Source organism: Elephas maximus, chromosome 4 (genome assembly GCF_024166365.1).
Source record: "Elephas maximus indicus isolate mEleMax1 chromosome 4, mEleMax1 primary haplotype, whole genome shotgun sequence".
Classification (NCBI taxonomy): domain Eukaryota; kingdom Metazoa; phylum Chordata; class Mammalia; order Proboscidea; family Elephantidae; genus Elephas; species Elephas maximus.
Genome location: NC_064822.1, coordinates 88,430,891 through 88,454,505, shown reverse-complemented (window position 1 = coordinate 88,454,505; position 23,615 = coordinate 88,430,891). Strand labels below are relative to the sequence as shown.

The 23,615-nt window shown below is 35.1% G+C and overlaps 1 protein-coding gene across 3 annotated transcripts in view; it reads left to right on the top strand.

The window, feature by feature from the left end:
• Positions 1-432: 432 nt before the first annotated feature.
• ERGIC2 (ERGIC and golgi 2) overlaps positions 433-23,615 on the top strand; it is a 41,233-nt gene continuing 18,050 nt past the window's right edge. The window contains exons 1-8 of one of the 3 annotated variants that reach the window (XM_049882740.1): positions 455-532; positions 7,297-7,371; positions 8,652-8,797; positions 10,470-10,578; positions 12,460-12,506; positions 13,958-14,028; positions 19,158-19,198; positions 23,169-23,270. In XM_049882740.1, the coding sequence (XP_049738697.1) occupies positions 8,692-8,797; positions 10,470-10,578; positions 12,460-12,506; positions 13,958-14,028; positions 19,158-19,198; positions 23,169-23,270 (476 nt within the window). In that variant the 5' untranslated portion in view covers positions 455-532; positions 7,297-7,371; positions 8,652-8,691. Of the gene's footprint in view, positions 533-7,296; positions 7,417-8,651; positions 8,798-10,469; positions 10,579-12,459; positions 12,507-13,957; positions 14,029-19,157; positions 19,199-23,168; positions 23,271-23,615 lie in introns of all 3 variants that reach the window. The other 2 variants (XM_049882739.1, XM_049882738.1) reach the window with 2 other exon arrangements.

The following is a 23,615-nucleotide window of genomic DNA, read 5'->3' as shown; positions in this document are numbered from 1 at the left end:
TTTATGGAAGCAGACTGCTACATCTTTCACCTGGTGGGTTTGAACCACAGACATTTAAGGTTAGGAGCCCTGCGCTTAACCACTGCACCACCAGGGCTCTTTCTCCCTGCCTAAACCCATTCAAAACCAAACCCATTGCAGTCAAGCTGATTTCGACTCTTAGCAACCCTACAGAACAGAGCAGAACTGCCCCAGATGGTTTCCAAGGAGTGGCTGGTGGATTCACATGAACTGCCGACCCTCTTGGTTAGCAGCGAAGCTCTTAACCAGACAGGCAAACGCCCGCCAACCACGTGGCTACATGTAAACTAAGTCTCAACCTCAGTTCCGTTTAGCCACGCCTCTTTTATCTTGGGCTCGCCTCCTGTTCTAATCCGTGCTTCGTAAGCAAAGAGAATATCGCGAGAGTCCCCTTCTGACGTTTTCAATGGTGGTAGTCTCCTTTGGTTCTCGCGATATTCCTGGGTACACGGGAGCCCGGGCGACCCGGGCTTCTGTGAAACATGGCGGTCGGCTGGGACAGTAACAGAAGGTAAAATATTGGAACGCCGCCGGGTGCTGTTTCTTAGGTTGTTTCAGGGCTGCTGAGGGCGTGAATACGGTTAAGAGGCTGAGCGCCTAGCATGGGGTTGGCTCTTTGTCTTTATCGCTGTGCTCTGGAGAGAAGACCCAGCGGAGGAACCGCTCCACCTCTCCCGGGGGCGTTACTGGCAGGACCCTAGGCAGTGCTGCGACCAGGGGATCAGATCTCCCAGATTGGGGTGCCTGTGCGCTATCTTGTAACTCGAAAGCGTTCACGTGCTGTCCTCAATAGGCACTGACCCTGACCCATTGCTTCTCACGGTGCTTGGTGCCCCGGTGGCTCCTCTGTACCCAAGCGAAGAGGGTCCCGCGTTGTGGAGACTAGCGGGGTAGTGTTCTGGTCCTCTCGAGTGTCTGACTCCCCAGCCCCCTTCAGACAAATGCCACATTTTGGGCAGCATATTGCTCTCTCTCTTTTTAAGAAAGAACGCGGATTTGGCCTCTCCTGGGAAGAGTTTCGCACACCGCTTGGGAAAATATGATAGGTGTAAGACTGGGTGCGATGCTAGGAAAGACAGGACCGAGTGTCACTACTTTTCTTAGCGCAAGAAGCACTCGGAAGCTACGCGTCAAATGTGGGTTAGCTCTTGGGTACCGTAGTAGAGTTGATAGGTCATTGTTTGAGACAACACGGTTAAATAACTTATATTTAAGATTTAGTGCCATCGAGACTTAAGGCAAAGTTACATATTTGTTGAAATGTTGCAAGACTGGCTTTCAGAAGCAGTTATGGTTACAGTTAAAAACAGGATCTACTCGTTTGTTTGATAGTGTATTTCAGTATTTCAAATAATTGCTTAGCCTTCAGCATCGAACTGTAGTATATACACCAATTATAAAGGTTTGTTCATCAAAGAACATATACTTATTTACCTAATTTGTTTATTGTTATATTAAATTGATTTAATTATTCCAGTTCTCTTATAGGAAAAATGTTTGAACCAGAAATTCCCTAGTTTCAGAGGTGGGGAGAACTTTTGTCTTTTTGATAGCAAACTTTAGTATACAACTGAGTCTTGCAATGGCTTCATGGTGCAGCTCATAAAAAATGTACCAAGTTTGAAAGATCTCGCAAAGGAAATCTGGTCTAGTCTGGAGTGGGAGGGAGAAGGTGAACTACAAAAGAAATTGTTTTCTTTGAGAGTTTGTGATTTAAATGGAAGAAATGGTGAAACTCATTTATAGCAGTTACTTTTGGGAAATCTATGCTTGCTACAAATCCTATTTAACAGCTTTCCGATATTTGTTCTGATTCGGCCCCTTAATGTGATGGGCAAATTATTTGACCTCTGTGCCCAATTCGGATTCCCTTGGTGGTAATTGTGTTTGCCTGTGACTGCACTTGGCTGCTAACCGAAAGGTTGGTGGTTTTGAGTCTGCCAGAGGAGCCTCGGAGGAAAGGCCTGGTGGTCTACTTCTGAAAAATCAGCCTTTGAAAACCCTGTGGAGCACAGTTCTACTCTGACATGCATTCGGTCACCATGAGCCAGAGTTGGCGTCACTAGAGGGCAACTGGGTCTGAGTCTGGTTGCCTAATTTGACCTCTCTGTGCCTTTCCTCTCTGTAAAATGGAAATAATACCCAACTCATAGGGTGTTTGTGAGAATTAAAACACATGAAGCATTAAGAGGAATGTTAGGCGTAGAGTAAGCACTCATTAACTGCTAGCTCTTGTTATTATTTTATTTTTACTCACAAAATGTAACTTTGCGACTTAGGGAAAATATAGACTGAACAAAATACCTTTTAAAATTATTTCTGATCCCAATATTGATTAAACATTCTCTTTGCTTTAGGGTTAATATGCCCTTATACTCCATCTTCCAGTTGCTTCCGTTCTTACTCTGTTATTCGCAATTACTAAGACACAAAATCCTCCCTTCTGCTACTCTCGCATATTGTCTTATTGCAGTAGGTCAGCTCTACTTACTCCTCTAGCTGCCTTGTTATCCCATTCTTTTTGCTTGTTCTGTTGTAAATGTATTGCATGTATCCTTGACCTTTTCCTTATGTGTGCCTTATACTTCTTTTAATTTTGTACTTTTGAAGAATAGCTACTATAGTCAAGACGTTCTTTGATGAGGATTATACCTGTCTTTGTTCACATTGCTACTAGGTACTTCTGGAGTGTTCTGTTGCCATTACTCTATAGCCTCTTCTCCTGAAGTTTATTCTGTCAGTTTATACCATCCTCACTCTATCCATGAGATCGAAATGTAAATACCCTACAAAACTTAACATTTCTTTTGAGAATTAGAAACATTTATTAAATGCCTCATTTTTATCTTGATTCAAAGCTGAGGTCTCTATTATATCCCCCCTCCTGTTTTTAAAATAGAATTATATTAGAGAGAGGATTCTGAGAAGTCGAGGACCTTTCCAAATTTGTCACATAGGAAGTAAGTGCGTAGATAGAAACTCAAGTTTTCTGATCACAAAACTCACAATTATACCATCTTTCAGCTTCCAAGTAAACCTTTCTTCTGACTTAGAAGGTTACTAGATTTTTGTTGAGGTGAGTGTGGTTCCGTGGTAGAATTCTCACCTATGTGGGAGGCCTTAGTTCAATTCCTGGCCAGTACACTTCAAGTGCAACCATCACTCGTTGTCACTGCAGGCTTGTGTGTTGCTCTGATGCTGAGTAGGTTTCAGCACACCTTCCAGACTAAGACAGACTAAGAAGAAAGGCTTGGTGATCAGCCTCCCAAAATCAACGAGTGAAAACCCCATGGTTCACAACAGTTCCATCCCCTTGTGGATGGGATCACCATGGGTTGGGGCCTGACTCAACAGCAGCTAGCAACAGTGATATAAAAAAAACAAACAAAACCCAAACCCAGTGCCGTCGAGTGATATACTTACTTTAATTATGTTAAGGTAAACTGAATTTTTAAAAATATAACATTTGATGCTGTTGTAAAAGGTCTAAGTTTTTTAAAAAACAAGTACACTTTTTTTGAACTTCTAGTGTTTGTAAAGTGAAACTAAGCTATCTTTCATAAAAAGTTTTTTATTGTAAAATGTTCTAATGCACTGTAATGAAATAATTTAAAATTACAGATGAATTATAGTTTGACTTTTAGTTTCTGAGTCCACCTATAGCATGAATAATATTTGTTCTGTCTCTTTTCTCATTTTCATTAATGGCCATATATATCAACCAGTTAAAGTTCTTATATTGCCAAATATATATAAAAAACAGAAGTTAACTCATAGAACTTGGGTAGTAGGAGACAAAATTTGTCTCCATTGTTGTTTGGAGCAGTAGTAAAATCTAACTGAGCAGTCTGTAAAATGTGTCATGAAATCTATAATTTAATTTTGGCAAAGCATCTGATACCAAAAAAAAAAAAAAAAAACCAAACCCATTGCCATTGAATTGATTCCAACTCATAGCGACCCTATAGGAAGGAGTAGAACTGTCCCATAGGGTTTCCAGGGAGCGCCTGGTGGATTCAAACTGCCGACCTTTTGGTTAGGGGCCGTAGCTCTTACCCACTATGCCACCAGGGTTTCCAAAGCATCTGGTAGTATCATTATATTCAAATGGACACAATGATGAAATACAGATTGTATGAAATTGCTTAGAGTGTTAATTAATATCTGTATTTCAGTATGAAAGGTGGTTTCTTATTTTTTTATGCAGTTTTTCAAAGCTTTATATTAATCTCAGTTGTTATCAATGACTTCGTGAAGTTTGTTTTTAAAATACAGAGCAGTTTATGAGAGAGATCACAGAAAACATAGATACGGTACTGGAGGCATAAACAGCAAACCAGCCAGTGCAACCACTGCACAACCAAGAGTTTTCATATTTTGAATTTTGACCAATACCAAAAAGAAAAAAAAAAAAGAAAAAACTGGGAAAGGAGGTGGACTTGAGGACTGACCTTGCACCTTTTTATTTTGCTAAATTAGGATATCCCAAAACAAAACAAAAAACCTGTTAACTATTTTTATCATCTTTTCATTAAAGAAAGGACAGTTGGCACACAATAAAGGAAGGAAATAATCTCTGAATAAAGGATGTGTTTTTAAATTGAATATATTTAACTTTTTTTTTAATGTCCTACATTTTCCTTGATTTTTTCATATAACTACAGAATCGAAGACTTTGTCTTAGCATGGTGTTGACTTTTGGGAATCACTTTTCTGTGGTACTTCTAAATGCCCTTTTGAAAATGGTTGACCAACTTGGATACAGAGGCAAGTAGAGTAAAAAGAATGGAAATAATGGAATTAGAGAACTGGGAGGAGTCCAAGGAATTGAGATCACAGTGAAAATGAAGAGCAGTTTCTGTGCTTCTCATAAAATTGAAGAGCTTGAAGAATAATTAGTTCAACTCAGGAAAATTGGTGTTTTAGATTTTAGAGGTGGAACGGTTTTAAGAGATGAGAACCCAAACCTGGCCTTGCTTGTGTTTGGCTTTGTGTAGAAATAAGATGGAGGTCACTGGAGTAGAACTGTTAAATTTACGTGGTAAAAGGGTTATCTTTGTGAATGAATGCCATAGGATAAGTGCCATAGGATCATGAGTTTGAAAGGATGGTGATGGAATGGGGCAGAGGAGAGGCATATTGAATGATTCAGGTGCTAAAGTCATTAATGAAATTATAAATATATCTAATGTAGTAGAAAATGCCAATAAGTCCTAAAGTGAGATGCAGTGTGCCCCATGGTTTGGAGCATGGACTCTGCAGCCAAGCTACTTAAAATCAAAAACAGGTTCTACCAACTGATGTGTGGCACTGAGAAAATTACCTAACTGTTCTGTGCCTCAGTTTCTCATCTATAAAATAAAATTTAAAGTAGTGTCAACTTCATAGAGTTATTTAGACAATTAAATGAATTCATTTATATAAAGGGCTTAGAATAATACCTAGCACAAAATATGAAAGTTAGCTATAATTCTAACTGTAGTATATGTGTTAGCTATTATCATTATAGGATGAAACATGCTACTTCTTTACCATATGATTCTCAGAACTGAAGTAAGGATTGGAAGGGGGAAGGTCAGGTTTAATAACAAAAGGAAGTGGATGAATTGCTTTTAGGAAAACAAAGTTACTTGATAAGTTGCTCATGTCAGAACAGTGGCTTATAGAGTAGAATGGCACTTGTTAGAGAAGGAATGCGTTTCTTGGAGGTAAGTTAGTGCTGAGCTTACAGGGATGGAACAGAAGGAGTAGCAGAGTGGCAGGGTGCTTGGTTCTGGAATGGTAATCATGGAAAATTGGGGTGAAGGATGTTGGAAGCTGGGAAGTAGCCAGATGTAATATACTTTCTGGACTTGCAAAGGAGGAGTGTCTAACTAATGTGGCATTGTTAATTATAAAACTAGCTGCTTGCCTTATCTTTACACTTATATATAATTTAAAACAAAGCATTTAAAAAGTTTATTATAAAAATATAACAGAATGCTTTGGAAGTAGAATTCACTGTTCATTTGCTCAACGATGCTATACCTACTATGTGCTAACCACTGTTCTAGGTGATGGGGATACTGCAGTGAACAAAAGAGAAAAATCCTTCTTGTGGATCTTATATTTTTATATACTTACTTTGCTAAGTATGACAGTTTTTGGGAGTTGAAAGCTGTGCTACCATGGATGTTCATGGATTTCCTTTCTTTCCTCCCTCAGTAAAAATTTATTAATTACATACCTGCTGTGTCCGGCATTGGAGATACAAAGATCAAGTCAGACATGATTCTCACCCTAACATTCCCATGAAAAAAAAACAAAATAAAACAAGCAATTAGAAATAGTGTGATAAGGTTAGTAGGGTGTTCAAGGAGCACACAGATTTTGAGGGTCATGAGAAATTTTTTTCATGAGGGAGAGAAATCTAGGCTGAAACTTGAAGAGTCAATAGAAATTAGCCTAAATGAAGAGGTGGGAAAAGGATTTCTGGCAGAGGAAACAGCATGTTAGGAATTTAAAGTGATTCAGTATGCCTGGAACTTAGACTTCAAGGAATTGGGTTTGAAGAGAGAGGTAAGCAGGTTCTGGTTCTTGGGCTTTGTACACTATGCTGGGATGGAGTCCAAACTCCTTAAGTGCAATGGGAAGCCAAGATTTTAAGAGAAAAGTTAAATGCTTCAATTTATATATTACAAAGGAAGATATTGGTTGTAGTGTGGTGAGTGAATTCAAAGGTTGAAGATTGGAGGTTGTTCCGGCAATCCAGAGATTGACTGTGGCCATAGGGACTAGGGTCCTAGTAAGGAACTTCTCTATGGGCCTGGAGAAGAGAGGACAGACAGATTTGAGAGAAATTTAAGAAGAGCTTTTTTAAGGATATAACCCAGGTTTCTGGCTTGTGCAGTTGGATGCCTGGTGCCATTAATTAAGATGGAGCCCGCAGGATGAGGAACAAATTTGAGAGGGAAGAAGAAGTCTTCATTTTTATACCTTTGAGTGTGAATTGTCCTTGGGATGTATTATTTTGTTTTAAAGATAAGGGGCTTGAACATATTTAATATTTAACTCCAGTGGAAAAGAGTGAGTAGAAATTGGAAGATTGAAGAAGACTCAATCTTGATGCAGTTACCGCTAAGCAGATAACAGAAATTAAGTTTAATTACTTTGTCATAGTTGAACAGACTTGCCTAACACTCAGAAGCTTAATTTACAAATGAGAATACCAGTTTTATAACTGTCATGGGGATCATAATGCTGTCATCTATATTGTCTACATGTTTTTTTCATTAGGCAAACCATGCACATGAGGAGCAGCACCATAATCTGAAGGCTGCATTGTGACTGACCCTGGGATCAGCAAGGGGAGTTAGTTGGATGTTGTTCCTGGCAAATGAAATCAGCCTAATTAATGTATCCAAACTTTGCTTTAGGGCAGTAGCTACTCCATGGACTGATTAGTAGGGTCCCTGGTTAGGGCTTGCTCTCTTTTGAACAGTGCTCATTATTGCTGCTAGTATTTGCTTGTTTAGCCTCCCTTTTTCTCCTTGAATATTCTTTCTATGGCCTATTCTTTTTATCATAATCCTGTCCATTGAATTTATGGTGATTTTTGCAACCACCTGATTTAATCTGCTATTATGTGTTGACTTTATTAATATAACTTTAATTTCTGGGAGTGCTTTATAATACTACTTATAGTATTATTAATATAAATCAGTCTTATAAAATTATGTATTAGAGAATTCAGTTATCAATTGTTTGGCTTTTTAACATATTTTAGATGTAGTTGGAATGCTGACAGAAAAGATAATAACAAGCAATTTGTAAATAGTATTTTTATTATACAAATAATTTGGAAAGTCTAAAATTCTGTAAAGAAGACAATTAAAACCCTTCCATGATCTTTTTTTTTTTTTTTTTAACATTTTGCTGTATAGTCTTTCAGTCTGTTTCTTGTCTATCTTTCCTCCATCTCCCATAAAATTGGGACCATACAGCCTTCTAGTCTTCTCAATGTATGATGAATATTTTCTTATGTCATTAAATGCTTTCTTTTAGAAGATTTTTAGTAATTCCGTAGATTCAGACTTGCTAATTCACCATAATTTGTATATCGGATACCATAGATTTCTTTCAGTTTTCAGTATTTAAAACAACACTATGCAAAATATTCTCATAATCAAAATTTTATATAGAACCCAGATTATCTCCTTAGGATACATTCCTAGAAAAGGAATTTACTTCATCAAAGGGAGAGGGGCTAATATGAATAGTCTCCTTAGCAATGTGTAAACATGCCTATTTTACTTCATAATCTTCATTACTGGGAATGTATTATTTTTGTATATTTGTAAATTTAACAGGAGAAAACTATTTTTATTTTAATTTATATATTTAAATATTGCAAATATGATTCAATTGTTTTTCACATTTTTGTTTGCTAATTAATGTATGTATATGTATGGATAATGCAGTAGTGTAGATAAGTATAATTTTCTCCTCCCCAAGGAGGGATGAGAACATTAACTTGTTCCAAGGACATTTGTCAGTTATCCTAAAATATAATTGGACGCATAATTCATAGGAAAAAGAAACCTTTATCTTTTTAGAGGAGTCATTTATCTCTTAATTTGTTTACTCCTTAGCATAACTATATGAAGGAAGAAGAGGAGGGTTTTCCTGAAGATGAGGCGACTGAATCGGAAAAAAACCTTAAATTTGGTGAAAGAGTTGGATGCCTTTCCAAAGGTTCCTGAGAGCTATGTGGAGACTTCAGCCAGTGGTGGGACAGGTAAATATCAGTTAAATGAAAACTCCTTCACTGAGTGCAATTCTGAGTGACCCAGTTAACAGCAGTACCAGAAATGTAGCCATGAGGAGCAATTCATCAGTGAATTTTGCAGTAACTGTATTTGGTCTGGAAACCCTGGTGGCATAGTGGTTAAGTGCTACAGCTGCTAACCAGAGGGTTGGCAGTTCAGATCCGCCAGGTGCTCCTTGGAAGCTCTATGGGGCAGTTCTGCTCTGTCCTGTCGGGTCGCTATGAGTCGGAATTGACTCGACAGCACTGGGTTTGGTTTTTGGGTTTGGTATTTGGTCTGTTTAGTTGGTCCGTCTAGCTTCATGTCTCACTGTTTGCTCTGGTCTTATTTGTATTCTCTATGGTGTATAACCCAGAGCAGTCGATACATTAACAGTGTTTATTAAAACTTGAATGAATTAATTAATCAAATTTTACTGCTTTAGCACTTCTCAGTTATGTAAGATTATATTAACAAGAATTGAAGTTGGAGAAAGTTATTTAATGATGTTGAAACTACCTCAGTCCTATTTTGGTTAAGAGTAAGCCTGCTAAGACATTCTAATAATAATTCTTAATTTCCCTTAACTGAAGAGAGGTAGCATGGTGTAATGGGTAGGTAAGAGGTTAGACTTTGAAACCAAACTCTGGATTCAAATCCACCTCTGCCCTTTCCTAACTATGTGAACTTGGGGAAGTTACTCAATCTATCTAGCCTTAGTTTCTTCTCCTATGAAATCAATAGTATTTACCATGTAGAGTTGCTTAAGGATTAAATAAGTTGATACACTTAGAGCAGCACCTGACACAGTTATAAGTGTTTGTTAAACAAAATAAATAATGAAATATACGAGGAAAATATGAGACTTCAACAATATTTACTACTATTACTTTTCCCATGAAGAGTTCATCTAATAACGTGTTTCACATAGGACTGACATTTCATTTGGTAAATTGTTAATAACAACTTGCCATTTGTAATCTCCTGTGATTAAATTTTGTTAAGGAAAAGTCCTTGTTCTTGTTGCATGATCCCTTTTAATTTTGCTTTGTCATAGTAGATAGTTCTTTCCTTTTTATCAGATTTTTTATTTTCTTTTGCAAAGGAGGTGATGTATCTAGAAATTAAGTAACTGCAAATTAAGGATTAGATGAAATTTTTGTTAGAGACCTGGAGATATTATTTAACTTTCTGGCACACAGGTTATTGTGGTTTTTCAGGATCTAAGAATTAGGCTAGGTTTTTTTTTTTTTAACATGGATACATTTTTAATTATGAAGTCATTATTTTCTGATTTGTACCATAAAATTTATGCTTACTTTTATTTATCATATCTGTGACATTACTTTATGTGAGAAAATAAAACTTTTGTATCTTGTAATATTTTGGCAAATCTGTCTAGTGAGAGATGTCCTTAAAATTGAAGAAATAAAATACTTTCTCAACAGTACAAATGTTTGTGTTCATGTCTGTGCTCATTAGATCTTCATTTTTGAGCTGTTTCAGAAAAAAAAAAAAATTCCTGTACTAAACATTATCCTTTTATACTATTCACTCAAATGGCAGTCAATGAGGACATTTTTTTTGCTGAGTTAAATTTCACTTAAAATAGTTTCTGATTGTTTGATTGTTTTAATTTTCCTCCTTTTTTTGGTTTCTCAGTTTCTCTAATAGCGTTTACCACTATGGCTTTATTAACCATAATGGAATTTTCAGTGTATCAAGATACATGGATGAAGTATGAATATGAAGTAGACAAGGATTTTTCTAGGTAACTATTTTTTTTCTTGAAACGTCTTTAGATTCAAATTGTTTTAAAGATAAAACCTTTTAAAAAGCCTTTTTAAAAAAAGTCTTATTTTTTATATTTGGTTTATTTTACTTTTGAAGTAGTCTTGAAAATTACTCATTAATTGCACTTATTAGGTGGAACCTTTAAAAATCAAACACTTAAACACTAGTTAAATTCTAAAAGGAAGGTTGTCTGATTTATTATGTGCTTGCTTGAAAAGGTTAGGAGAACCATAATGTGATTTTTCTTAAATGTTTATTAAGGAGTAAATTGTTTAATGTTTTGAAATTTTTTACTCCTTAGAGTTTGAAATATTTGTTTGAACTGGAAAATAAATTGTCTAAAGATGTATTGCACTTATAACTTGGTTTCTACAAACTATATCCAATCTAAATTTTTATGTTAAGTAACATCACTTTTATACCTTTGAAAATACAGTGGCTTAAGAGATATATAATATACTTTATATGTATTTATTTGTGTTATTCACATTTTTTAATTGATTGGAGATAACAGGTTTATAGTATTAAATTTACATTAGATAGAGAGACATAGTTCTCAATTCTAATCTTGGCTCTGCCATTTACTAACTGCATGACTTTAGGGAAGTTACTAAACCTGTATCTGCGTGCTTCAGTTTCCTTTTCTGTAAAATGAGAATAATAACTATAGTGCCTTTGTCATGGGGTTTATGAGAATTAATGAGTGAACATTTGAAAATTGCTGTATAGCCTTGGCTAGGTCACACAACTTGCTTCTTTTGGACCTCAGTTTCTTCATCTGTAACATGAGTATTATTCTAGATACAATTGGTTTTCAAGGACTTCATTCTCATTTGTTTTTAGCAACAAAGAAACACTTTTTATTTGTTTCAAATGAAGTCTTATGTAATTCACCACACAAGTATGGTGGGAACACTCATAAACCTCTCTGCTTGGCCTTTTTCTTTAGTTCCTGCAGTATCTCCTGAGCCTAAACTCCCAGACTTTTTTGAGCCACAGTTTGAAACGCTAGACAGCTTTAAGACTCAAAGCCTAAAATTCCAATTAAAACAGAATATATTATTAGAATGAAAACAGTTTTGATAGGAAATATAGGACTGAATTTCATTATACCAGTTCTCTTATTCACAGTGCTGAGATTGCAGTAAATAATTAATTCTGGTTTGAAAATTAATTTTATTTGAATTAATCAATGGAAAATAAAACTATGGTTGTGGCTTTTTAAAAGGTGATGCAAAAATTTAATTATCAGATGAATTTTATCTGCAAGTTTGATTACATTTATCCTTAGTCATGCAGACCTAGTTTCCATTATGCCACTTCAATTGTTATGTGATCTTAAGCCAGTTGTTTATACTGCTCTGAGCCGTAGTGGCTTATCTGCAAAATTGTGAAGCTATCTACTTTATATGCCTGTGATAAAGAGTAAAGAAGATAATAGTTGTAGGGCATCTAGCATAATGCCTGATGTATAGCATTTATTTGATAAATAGATCTCATAGTTCCTAATTCATGATAATGAAAGTTTTACATTTTTAAAGGAATATTCTATGTAAAGTTTATGCGAACAGAGGTTAAAACTTATTACTGAGTTACTTGAAGTTAGGGTTGCCCTAGGGTTTGATCGTGTGGTTGCCATTATTAAAGAATACCGTGTTAGAAACCTGTGAAATCAGAGGGTTAGAAAAATTGCAGAATAAAATTTTCACCTGTAACGAGTATTTGTTTTGGCTGTAGCATATGCTACATTTTAGTATGCATATTTTATACTGTTTGAAATCCAACTTTTTCATAGATCAGTTTGTTCATGTTTCTTATGTACTTGGTGAGTACTATTTTTTACCTCTTTGTCTTTCAGCAAATTGAGAATCAATATAGATATTACTGTTGCCATGAAGTGTCAGTGTAAGTATAGTTTCAACTTGATGAATCCATGTATAGTTCAAACAATCGCCAGTAAAAAGTAAAAACCACTGATTGTATTTTAACTTTATTTTTCGTTTATACTACTTTAAAATTCTCTTGTTGTGTTATTTAATAATACAAGTTGTTTTTCCTCTCAAGCTTAAATTCTTTAAAAAGAGAATAGATTTAACTTTCGTACTGGTACAATTGAAATATAAGAAAATCAGAGGAAATTTTTTGGAATCAGCATTCTAGTTCAGTTATATCTTTCATTTCTTTCTTGTTTGGAGTACCAGTTTTCATACCCATATTCCAAAAACATATCCTGTTTATCTGTTTCACTTTGTCATCCTTTACTTTTACTTTGCATAGTAAAATGGAGATTCTAGTCTTTTGATTTAATAGTGATACATCACCCTTTTCTGTTTTATTCACTGGCTTTACTTGATTATACTTATAGAAATAGAAAAATGTTAATATGTCAGATATAAAATGTCAAGATTGCTCTCCAAAATGACGTTGCTTTTGTATGAAAAATATCTTTTAAGTTACTGCTTGAGAAGTAGAGATCAAGAATTGAGTAGTTCAGAAAAAAAATTTTTAAATGTGAAATAATTTTATCCAATTAAGGAGATTAATTTCTGGGGGAAATATCATCTTAGAACAACCTTAAGTCTTTTTTCCCTTTCCTTCATTTTTCATTATTTTATGGTAGTGGTTTTAAGAAACAAAGAGAGATTTTATGTCTAAACCTTTAGTTAGTGTTAATACTGAATATATCGTATTTTGGATACCATTAGAAATTTTAGCCTTTCAAAGGAAACTTCGTATGTGTTGATTTTTTTTTTTTTAAAGGCATCAGTAGCTTTGCCTTAAGATGTCTTTTAATCTCTAAGAATAATTCTTATAATTAGTACTTTGTGCCACAGCCATCTAGTGGTTTTGATTAGTTCTTGCCAATTTTTACAGAGCTCTTCAGTTCAGCTTGTGCTTTTTACCATGGCGTTGTGGATCATAAGGAGCCCTGGTGGCACATTGGTTAAGCGCGGGGCTACTAACCAAAAGGTCAGCGGTTTGAACCCACCAGCAGCTTTGGGAGAAAAGACCTGGCAATCCGCTTCTGTAAAGATTACAGCCTAAGAAACCCTATGAGGCAGTTCTACTCTGTCATATAGGGTCACTATGAGTCAGAATCGACTCAACAGCACACAACAGCAACATTCCGGGTCATCTTTTGTACTGAGCAAGAGGTAGAAGAACATTATTAATTTTTAAAATAATTTCCACCTAAGCTATGTAATCCTGCTGTTTTAACTTTTGAACAAATAATCAGTGTAGGAAAGTGATTCTACCTATTTTGTGGATATTCTCTTTGTCATCTTAATTTGTTAGTTTATATCAGATATAGTTTGAGCATAGAATATGAATCTTCACATTTCTTTTTTATGCAGATGTTGGAGCAGATGTATTGGATTTAGCAGAAACAATGGTTGCATCTGCAGATGGTCTAGTTTATGAACCAGTAAGTTTGATTCACATGGTTTTAAATAATATGGTTTGAGGAATTGTTCCCTTGAAGCTAGTTTGATATTTACTTTTAGTTTTGACTAAGCGAGTTTTTATATGATTTCCTTTCTTATTTCAAAAGTAATAATCATGTTCTTTATCAAAAATTTAGGAAAACAGATAAGCACACACATAAAAAGGTTATGTTTAATACTGAAGACTTTAGGTAAGATAACCATTGTTAACATTTTGTATGAGATTTTGAAGTTCATTTTACAACCTTATTTTATATTATTTGCTTATAATTCTCTTAGTCATCTAGTGCTACCATAACGCAAATACCACAAGTGGATGCCTTTAACAAAGAGAAATTTATTTTCTCACAGTCTAGTAGGTAACAAGTCCAAATTCAGAGCGTCAGCTTCGGGAGAAGGCTTTCTCTCTGTCAGCTCTGGAGTAAGGCCCTTGTCCTCAATCTTCCCCTGGCCAAGAAGCTTCTGAGGCGCAGGGACCCTGGGCCCAAAGGACGCGCTCTGCTCCTGGTGCTGCTTTCTTGGTGGTATGAAGTCCCCAACTCTCTGCTTGTTTCCTTTTCCTTTTATCTCTTGAGAAATAAAAGCTGATGCAGGTCACACCCCAAGGAAAATCCTTTTATGTTGAATCAGGAATGTGGCCTGAACAAGGTTGTTACATCCCACCCTAATCCTCTTTAACCACAGAGATTATGATTTATAATACATAGGAAAATCGCAAAATGGAGGACAACCACACATGGCCTAACCAAGCTGACACATTTTTGGGGGGGACACAATTCAATCCATGACAGCTTTATAATAGTTTTCTTTTTTCTTATAGTTCCTATAGTGATGAAATTTTCTTCTTTTCCTCTAGTGATTTGGAAACTCTGTGTCCTGTTTGTATTCTACTTTTACCAAATTTAAATCTCTAAAAATATTTGAGCCATATTTCTCTTGTCATAATCAAGAGTGAAATAGTATCTTAGAAGAGAAATTAACTTCTTTCTCCCTCCATCACACCTTCATTTCCCAAAGTTTGTGAAATGCTACCTTACTTTGTTTTCATAGCACAAGTTCTCTATAACATAATTGATTTACTAGAAAACACCGTTATATTACGGGGACAGGAAATGATGATAAGTTATGAATTGAACTAGCCCTAAACAAGCTTTTGAGAGGAAAGCATGGACTCCCCATCTCATTGAGGGTCTTCCTCTTTTACACTGACCCTCTACTTTACCAAGCATGATATCCTTCTCCAGGGACTGCCCTCCTGATAACAATGTTCAAAGTATGTGAGTAGTAGTCTTGCCATCCTTGCTTCTAAGGAGGATTCTGGTTGTACTTCTTCCAAGACAGATTTATTTGTTCTTTTGGTAGTCCATGGTACATTCAATATTTTTTGCCAACACCACAGTTCACAGGCATCTATTCTTCTTTGTTCTTCTTTATTTATGGTCTAGCTTTAGTACATATATTAGGCTATAGAAAACACCATGGTTTGGGTCAGGTGCACCTTAGTCTTCAAAGTGACATTTTTGCCTTTTGACACTTCAAAGAGTTCTTTTGCAGCAGATTTACCCAGTGCAATGCATCTTTTGATTCCTTGACTGCTGCTTCCATGGGTGTTGATTGTAGATCCAAGTAAAACGAAATCCTTGACAACTTCAATTTTTTCTCCATTTATCATGATCTTGCTTATTGGTCCAGTTGTGAGGATTTTAGTTTTCTTTATGTTGAGGTGCAGTCCATACTGAAGGCTGTGGTCTTTGATCTTCATCAGTAAATACTTCAAGTTCTCTTTACTTTAAGCAAGCAAGATTGTGTCATCAGCATAACGCAGGTTGCTAATGAATCTTCCTTCAATCCTAATACCCCATTCTTCTTCATATAGTCCAACTTCTCAGATTATTTGCTCAGCATACAGATTGAATAAGTATGGTGAAAAGATACAACCCTGATGCACACCTTTCCTTTCTTTAAAGCACGCAGTATCCCCTTGTTCAGTTTGAATGACTGTCTCTTGGTCTATGTACAGGTTCCTCATGAGCACAATTAAGTGTTGTGGAATTCGCATTCTTTGGAGTGTTATCAATAATTTATTATGATCCACACAGTCGAATGCCTTTGCGTAGTCAATAAAACACAGGTAAACATCTTTCCGGTATTCTCTGCTTTCAGCTAGGATCATCTGACATTAGCAATGATGTCCCTGGTTCCACATCCTCTTCTGAATCTGGCGTGAATTTCTGGCAGTTCTCTGTCTATATAGTGCTGCAGCACACCATAGTATGGCAAAGTGACAGATGCATGGCAGGGGGGATTCACCATGGTATCCCAAATTTCCTTTTCTGCTTGCTTTGACAGCCAAAATATAACCGGTGTGACTGTCCTCATTACGAGCCAGCTGTGACAATGTTCTTGCTTAATTTAGAATTGCAGGCCAAATATAAACTAGGAGTAAGTGCTGATGTGGCATCCTTTCACTGTGTGGTCTCTGTCACCTGATTGAACACCTAAAAGCGTTCCCAAGGTGGAGATTGGCTCTTTCTAAGCGGTCTTATCTTTTTTCACCTGTATTCTCTGCTGCTCTGAACTGAGGGAGCCCTTTTACTTGCTGCCTACGTGGGCTTTTCTATTCCCATGAAATAAATTATGTATTGAGACCTTTTCTCAGTTTGGCCTCCCTTCTATGCTGTCTTGCATAAGTTTCTAACATACGGATAATAATTTAAATTATTTAAAATGATATAAAGTGTGTCCTACTTTATATGTTTCTTTGTGAGAATTTGGTTATGAGGGAACTTAAAGTGTTTATATATTATCTCAAACTTTTTTTTTTTTAATTTATGCTATTTCTCTAGCATTCTCTCCATATTCTGAGTGTCCATTTTATGCACTCTCTTTTTTCACAGTTTTTACTATAATTCTTGGTTTTGTTTATCTTTTTTTTCTGTCTCATCTCTTCAGTGGATTTTAAGCTTCCTAACACTTCTTTATTAACAGCATTAACTTTATTCTTTCCCTTTTTATAGTTCCTAAAATATGTAGCATAATTCCTTGCAGATACTAGGTATTCAGTAAGTATGTTAGGATTATGTAATAGTGACAATATAGTTGATTATTGCATCGTAAGCAGTTTCTGCCACATTTCCCAATCGTTTGTAGAAGAGACATTTTATTTAACTTTAACTGTCATATAACTCCAGGTGCTCCTTGGAAACTCTACGGGGCAGTTCTACTCTGTCCTACAGGGTTGCTATGAATCGGAATCGACTTGACGGCAGTGGGTTAGGTTTTGGTTGTCATATAACTAAAACTCATGTCTTAATCAGTCAGTTAGGAATGTCAAAATGTCTAACTGTATACTTCAATAGTTTTTTAAAATGTTTACCGAAAAACCCAGTGCGGTCGAGTTGATACCGACTCATAGCAACCCTATAGGACTGAGTAGAACTGCCCTATAGAGTTTCCAAGGAGAAATGTTTAGTTAGGTATTAATTACCTTGTTCTAATTTATATTAAAAATATTTAAGAATTGTTATCCTTAATGTGAAGTTATTTAAAGATTGTTTTTGTTTTAAATTTTTTTCTTACTGTTTTAATATATGTTCTAAATATTAAAAACCCAATGCCAATAACTTTATGAGTTCTAAGCCATAACAGAAAATATGCTATGATGGTTACTGTCTTGATATATACTAGTATGTTTAGTTATAGTTTATTTCAAGAAAAGAATAAAAGGTGGGAAAGTGAGGAATATACAAGTGTGCACTTTTTAGTCATTCCTCTTTTGTAAACTGAAAAAAAGAAAGTGGTGCCGAAAAGAGAGGCAGGTGATTAAAGATGTAGAAAAAAACTTTGACTTTCTGCTTCCTCGTAGGCAAAAAAGGAAAGAATAATAACAAGCTCACAAGGTTGTTATAAAGGTTAAGTGAGATAATGAATTAAGTACCACAGTGCCTAGCATGAAGTAGCTACACCGTAGTTCTTTTGCACCTTTGTGCTAAGCACCATACTAAACAGTTTGGGTAATTCAAGGGAAGAATCATATAGTCCCTGGGATCAATAATTTTATTTACAAAGTAACTGGAGAGCACTTGCAGGTAGCCTCATCTGCTTGCCATGATGTGTTATACAGATATTAGCATTGTTTTGTATGTGCCATGAAGTGGAAAAGGTTGTAAAGCATGGTAGACAAGCTCAGTAGGGGGAGTAATCAAAGCGAACATCAGAAAGATGGAGGCATTTTAACCTGGATCATATGGTGTGGAGAAATTAAATAGACATGAGGATTGTCACAGGAAACGGACGGTCCCAGGCTGGTATAATCAAATTAGCAAAGGCACAGAGCTAAAACTGGTAGTATGAAAGATTTTTCAAGTTTGATTTGAGAGCATGGGTTTTTGGTAGGGAGAATAGTGGGTTAAAGCCTGATTGTGGAGGAATAATTAAAATATTGAAAAATTAAAAAATGGGTTTAATATGCTTTGTTATAAATTGGCTTTATAAAAATGAAAAATGGGTTTTTTTGTTGTAAAACTGAATTACCACAAACCATGAGAAGCTTGCACATTTCTTTCTGATTCTGTTAGTAACCAAGTCCAACTTCAAATTGACGTGGATGGTGCCCAGATAAAATACCTTTAATTGTTTTTTGTTGGTTAATATATTTGGAGATTACAGTGCCATTGTTGGCTTATTTCAAGAATTGTTGATTTTGTTATATTTTCCCAACCAGAACATGGGCTTTGATTACTTGAATATTGTACTTAAGCTGTATGTCTTTTTTTTTTTAAGACTGTTGAGTTTCATGCTAACATCATTTAGATGGTTTTAAGTTCTAACACATCGTTTTGTACATATAATATATTGCTTACTCACATTGATTTCTAAAATGTATGTAACTAACAAAAATATTTGTGATTATTAATATTTCTTTATGGCATTTTTGAATGAAAGTATCATTTAAATCTTTTAGTTTTATTTAGATTAAATGTAAATCATGAATACTTTTAAGTATAATATAAATTTATGTTTCTTGTTGAAAGAAAATTAAAAAAAAAAGTGTGATATAAAAGCCAAGAGAATTTGACAGTGCTAGTAAGTATGTTTTCTTTTATTTCAGGCAATATTTGATCTTTCACCACAGCAAAAAGAGTGGCAGAGGTAAATAAGTAAACAGAGTATTGTGGTCTATAAAAACCTAAATCACATTTGTGGGAAGTTTTATTATTTTGTCTATTGAAAACTGTCCATAGATTAACACATTGTTCTAGGCATTTTTTTGTATATTAGCAGAATAGAATGTATAATATAATCCTTGAAGTTTCAAAAGTTGTATCAGATCTTAGGAAAGTCATGCATAATATTTTCTCTATTGCACCTTGAATTATAAATTTTAGTTAAGTTCAATTTGAATAGAAAGGATATAAAGGAAAAGTAAAAGCCCTCTCATCATTCCCTAAACCTAGGTCACCGAATAATGGAAATAACCAGAGTTAAAGTTTCTTGTATAGCCTTCTAGAAATTTTCTTTGCGTGTGGAATTTCCTATATGTTTGCATATTAGCTTATGCTATTTTTTTTTTTTTTTCCTAAGAAAAATGGGATCATTCCATACATGTGTTCTGTAACTTGCTTTTTCTTACCTAACTTTATGTTTTGGGCATCTTTCCATTTTAATACACGTTAGTCCAGTGTGTGGATAGACTATAGTTTATTTAGAAGCCTTATTGATGAGCATTTAATTGCTTCCAGAATTTTAATATTAAAAGAATGCTTTAGTAAACATCTTTGAGACTGTTTCTTTGTGGACTTGTGAGGGTAGATAGATAGAAAATCTATAGAAATGGGATTTTTATTTCAGAGTATTTAATTCAACATTTTGATAGGAAGTGCCACATATCCAACCGAAATATTGTTTCATCTTCACTCTGAAACTGAGTGCTTGTTTCTGTACAACCTCACTAACAGTGAGTATAACCAGACTTTTTTTATTTTTGCTAGTTTGTTGGGTGAAAATGGTACTTATTTTAATTAGCATTTCTTTAAGAAGCAATTGAATATCTTCGTGGATTTTTTTCCCCATTTGTATTTCCTTATCTGTGAAACTTTATTCATGCTGTTTGCCCATTTTGTTTGGTTGTTGGTCTTTTTCTTAAAAATTTAAAAAAACTCTTTATATAAAGAAATTTGCCTTTTGTCTGTTACAAGTGTTTTTTTTTCCTCACTATATACTGCTATTTCTTCTATTTGGCTTCCAGGCTTTGTCTTGTGCTTAGAAAGGCATTTTAAGATTACTATTTATTATTATTAAATTTTTTTTTTCACCCATTCCCTTCCCTCTCAAATCCCTAAATACATTTCAAAGGCCTTTTAATTTCTGATTTCACCCTTTTGGGAGACGTTAATCAAGTTTATTTGAACAAAAAGCACTGAATATTAAGTGTACTCTGGGCTTCTAGTGCTTGTAGTAGAAGACCACCTAGGTACAAAATACTTTAATCCAGAAATATTCAAGTGAAGTGTCTGGGATTTTATTCAGAGTACAAGACTAGCAATAAGTGGGAACAGAGATTTTGTTTTTACTGCTACAATGACAGATGTTTTCCATCATAGTAGAATTTTTATGTACCTGAATGTGTAGAATATTAGCTTGGGTGTGTATTGGTAATTCGAAGCAGAAATTTTACACACACACACACACACACACACACACACACACAGAGTTTGATGTTAAGAGTTTGATGTTATCAAACCTTTACTCACTGCTCAGCACCAAAAGTGAACTCTAGAATATAATGCGTGAGTAATTGTGAAGCTTTTAATTTCTGCTGGCTTTGGATCCAAAGATTCTAAGTCTTTAGATGTATTGATCTGAAGATGTCATCTGACTTCTTGGAAGCTTCCCCAATTACCATGTACTGCGTCTGAAGAGGTATTTTGTACTAGGTCTCGAATGGCCTAAAGATAGTCTGACATGCTCCTGAATAATGCGCATACTAAAATCTTCTTTACCTTTAGAATTTACCAAGAGATTTAAATTTACTCTCAAGTGGTAGTATGCTTTCTTAAAATATTGAGACTCTCAATAATCACACTCTTTCTGTAGATGTAAATTTCATTCCCTGCTTGGACTTAGCCTTTCTGGTTTCTGCTTTTTATTTCTAAATTTAATATTTATTTCGAGCCAAATATAGTATAAAAATGACTTGTTATTTTGAATAAGCCTGTTTTACCAGTGTTCTAAGTAGATGGTGCATCAGTATTTTCTCTCTTACTTGCACTTCTAGAAAATGTTTATCGTTGTGGGATATGAAGTATTAATCAGATTTACATTTACATTATTTAGATTTTCCAAAATTATTTTTTATTTTTTAATATTATGTGTCAGGTGAAAATTTACACAGTGAATTAGATTCTCATTTAACAAATTTTATACAAATTGTCCTGTGACAGGGGTTATAATTTTCACAATGTGTCAACATTATTTCCATTCTGTTTATTCTGTTTCCATTGATCAAGCTTCCCTGCCCTTCTTTGCCTTCTTATCTTTGCTTTTGGGTAAATGTTGACTGTTTGGTCTCATATAGTTGATTATTTAAGGGACACATTACTCACGTTTATTTTAGAAGCCAATCTATTATTTGGCTGAAAGGTGACCTCTAGGAGTGGCGTCAGTGCCAAGTTTAAAAGGTATCTTAAGGCGATAGCCTCAGGGTTCTTTTACTCTCTATTGGTCCAGTAGATCTGGCTTTTTTAGGAATTTGAGTTTTGTTTTACATTTTTCTTCCATTTTCTTCAGGACTTTGTATTGTGTTTCTGGTTAAACGGTACGTAATGGTAGCCAGGCACTCTATAGTTCTTCTGGTCTCAAGTTAGAAGAACCATGGTTCCTGTGGGCTATTAGCCCTGTAGACTAGTTTCTTCTTTGAGTCTTTGGTTTCCTTTATTCTCTTTTGCTTCAGACAAGTAGAGACCAATGGTTGTACTTTTATTTTTAAGTGCCTGTGTTTGTATATAATTTTTAACTTGCTGAGTTAGAATTTTGCTACAGATGACTTGGTTATTTAAAGTTAGAGAATCAAAGGAGGTAACATAAGACAACAACAAAAGATGCAAAGTAATTGCTGAAAATGGTGAGAGGCAACATGTGGGAGAGGGGAAAAATTTATTATTGCTTTTGTCATTTGGGATAAATTATTTCATAAGTTATTGTGAACATAAAAATTTTATTTAAAAAATCTTCCAACAACTAGTTTGTCCTTTGTGTATTAGGTATATTTAAAAAGCCTACCGTTAGTTCTCAAATGTATACTTTCTTCCCTATAATTCAATGATTCATATGTTGATACTATTTTTAAAAATTATAGGAAGAACAGAATATTTTGTTTGAGATGACCTTGTCATTGAATGAGGTTCAACTTTTTAGGTTATGGGGAAGCCAGATGATATTGCATGGCACTGTGGCCTTATATGTAATGAGAATCAGATAGTTGTGGTATGGATGTATACCCCAGCAATCTTCTACTTCAGGTCCATCAAGTCTCTCGTGTGTCCCCTTATTTGTCTTTTCTTTGATCTGTAACACTTAATTCAATACTTGACAAAAAGTAAGAATTTTGTAAATTCTGCCTGCGTGGATGATGAATTTAGATACCCTGGTGAGCAGACCATCATCCGACTCGTAGTGACCCTATAAGACAGAGTAGAACTGCCCCATAGAGTTTCCAAGGAGCGCCTGGCAGATTCAAACTGCCAACCCTTTGGTTGGCAGCTGTAGCACTTAACCACTACACCACCAGGGTTTCCATGAGTCGGAATCGACTCACCAACGCTGGGTTTGGTTTGGTTTGTTTTGGTGAGCAGATGCTCCTTCTTAGTGACCCTGACTGCGTGTCTGTTATTGATGAAATTAGACATGCTCCTGGACCTCTAGCCACCTCACCTCACTTTCCCTTCTATCAAGGAAATGCTGGAGGAAAACTTGGTACTTGACTTAGAAAGATTGGTAATTCCACTCCCTCTGATAATAAGTGTATGACTTAGCTAAATCTGCTCACCATTGTTATTTTTTAGTAAGTGTTCACTTTCTTTGTATACCTTATTCTATCAATTATTGTTTGTGTTGTATTTAGGATGCTGCAGCTTATACAGAGTAGGCTGCAGGAAGAACATTCGCTTCAAGATGTGATATTTAAAAGTGCTATTAAAAGTGCATCAACTGCACTTCCCCCCAGGTGAGATGCATTTTTTAAATATGCAGCTATTTATTATGAATTTATTTTGACATAGTTTTAGTATTGGTTTAGTTCTCTGAATCTTACTTTTCTTAGAGAAAATGGGATCATCCTGTACTATGAAGATACGTTTTACTTTTAAATTTATAGCCTGATATTGATTGAGATTATCACAAATACGTTACTTATTTTCATTAACCAATTTTCTCTTTTATGTGTGTAGTGAACCTTCTTGTTTTGTTACTTCATTGTTTTACTTTTGTTACTGTGTAAATGTCATCCATATAAAATTGTATTAGGTTTTAAGAGAACACATTAGTTACTTTTACTTTTACTTTTATAAGA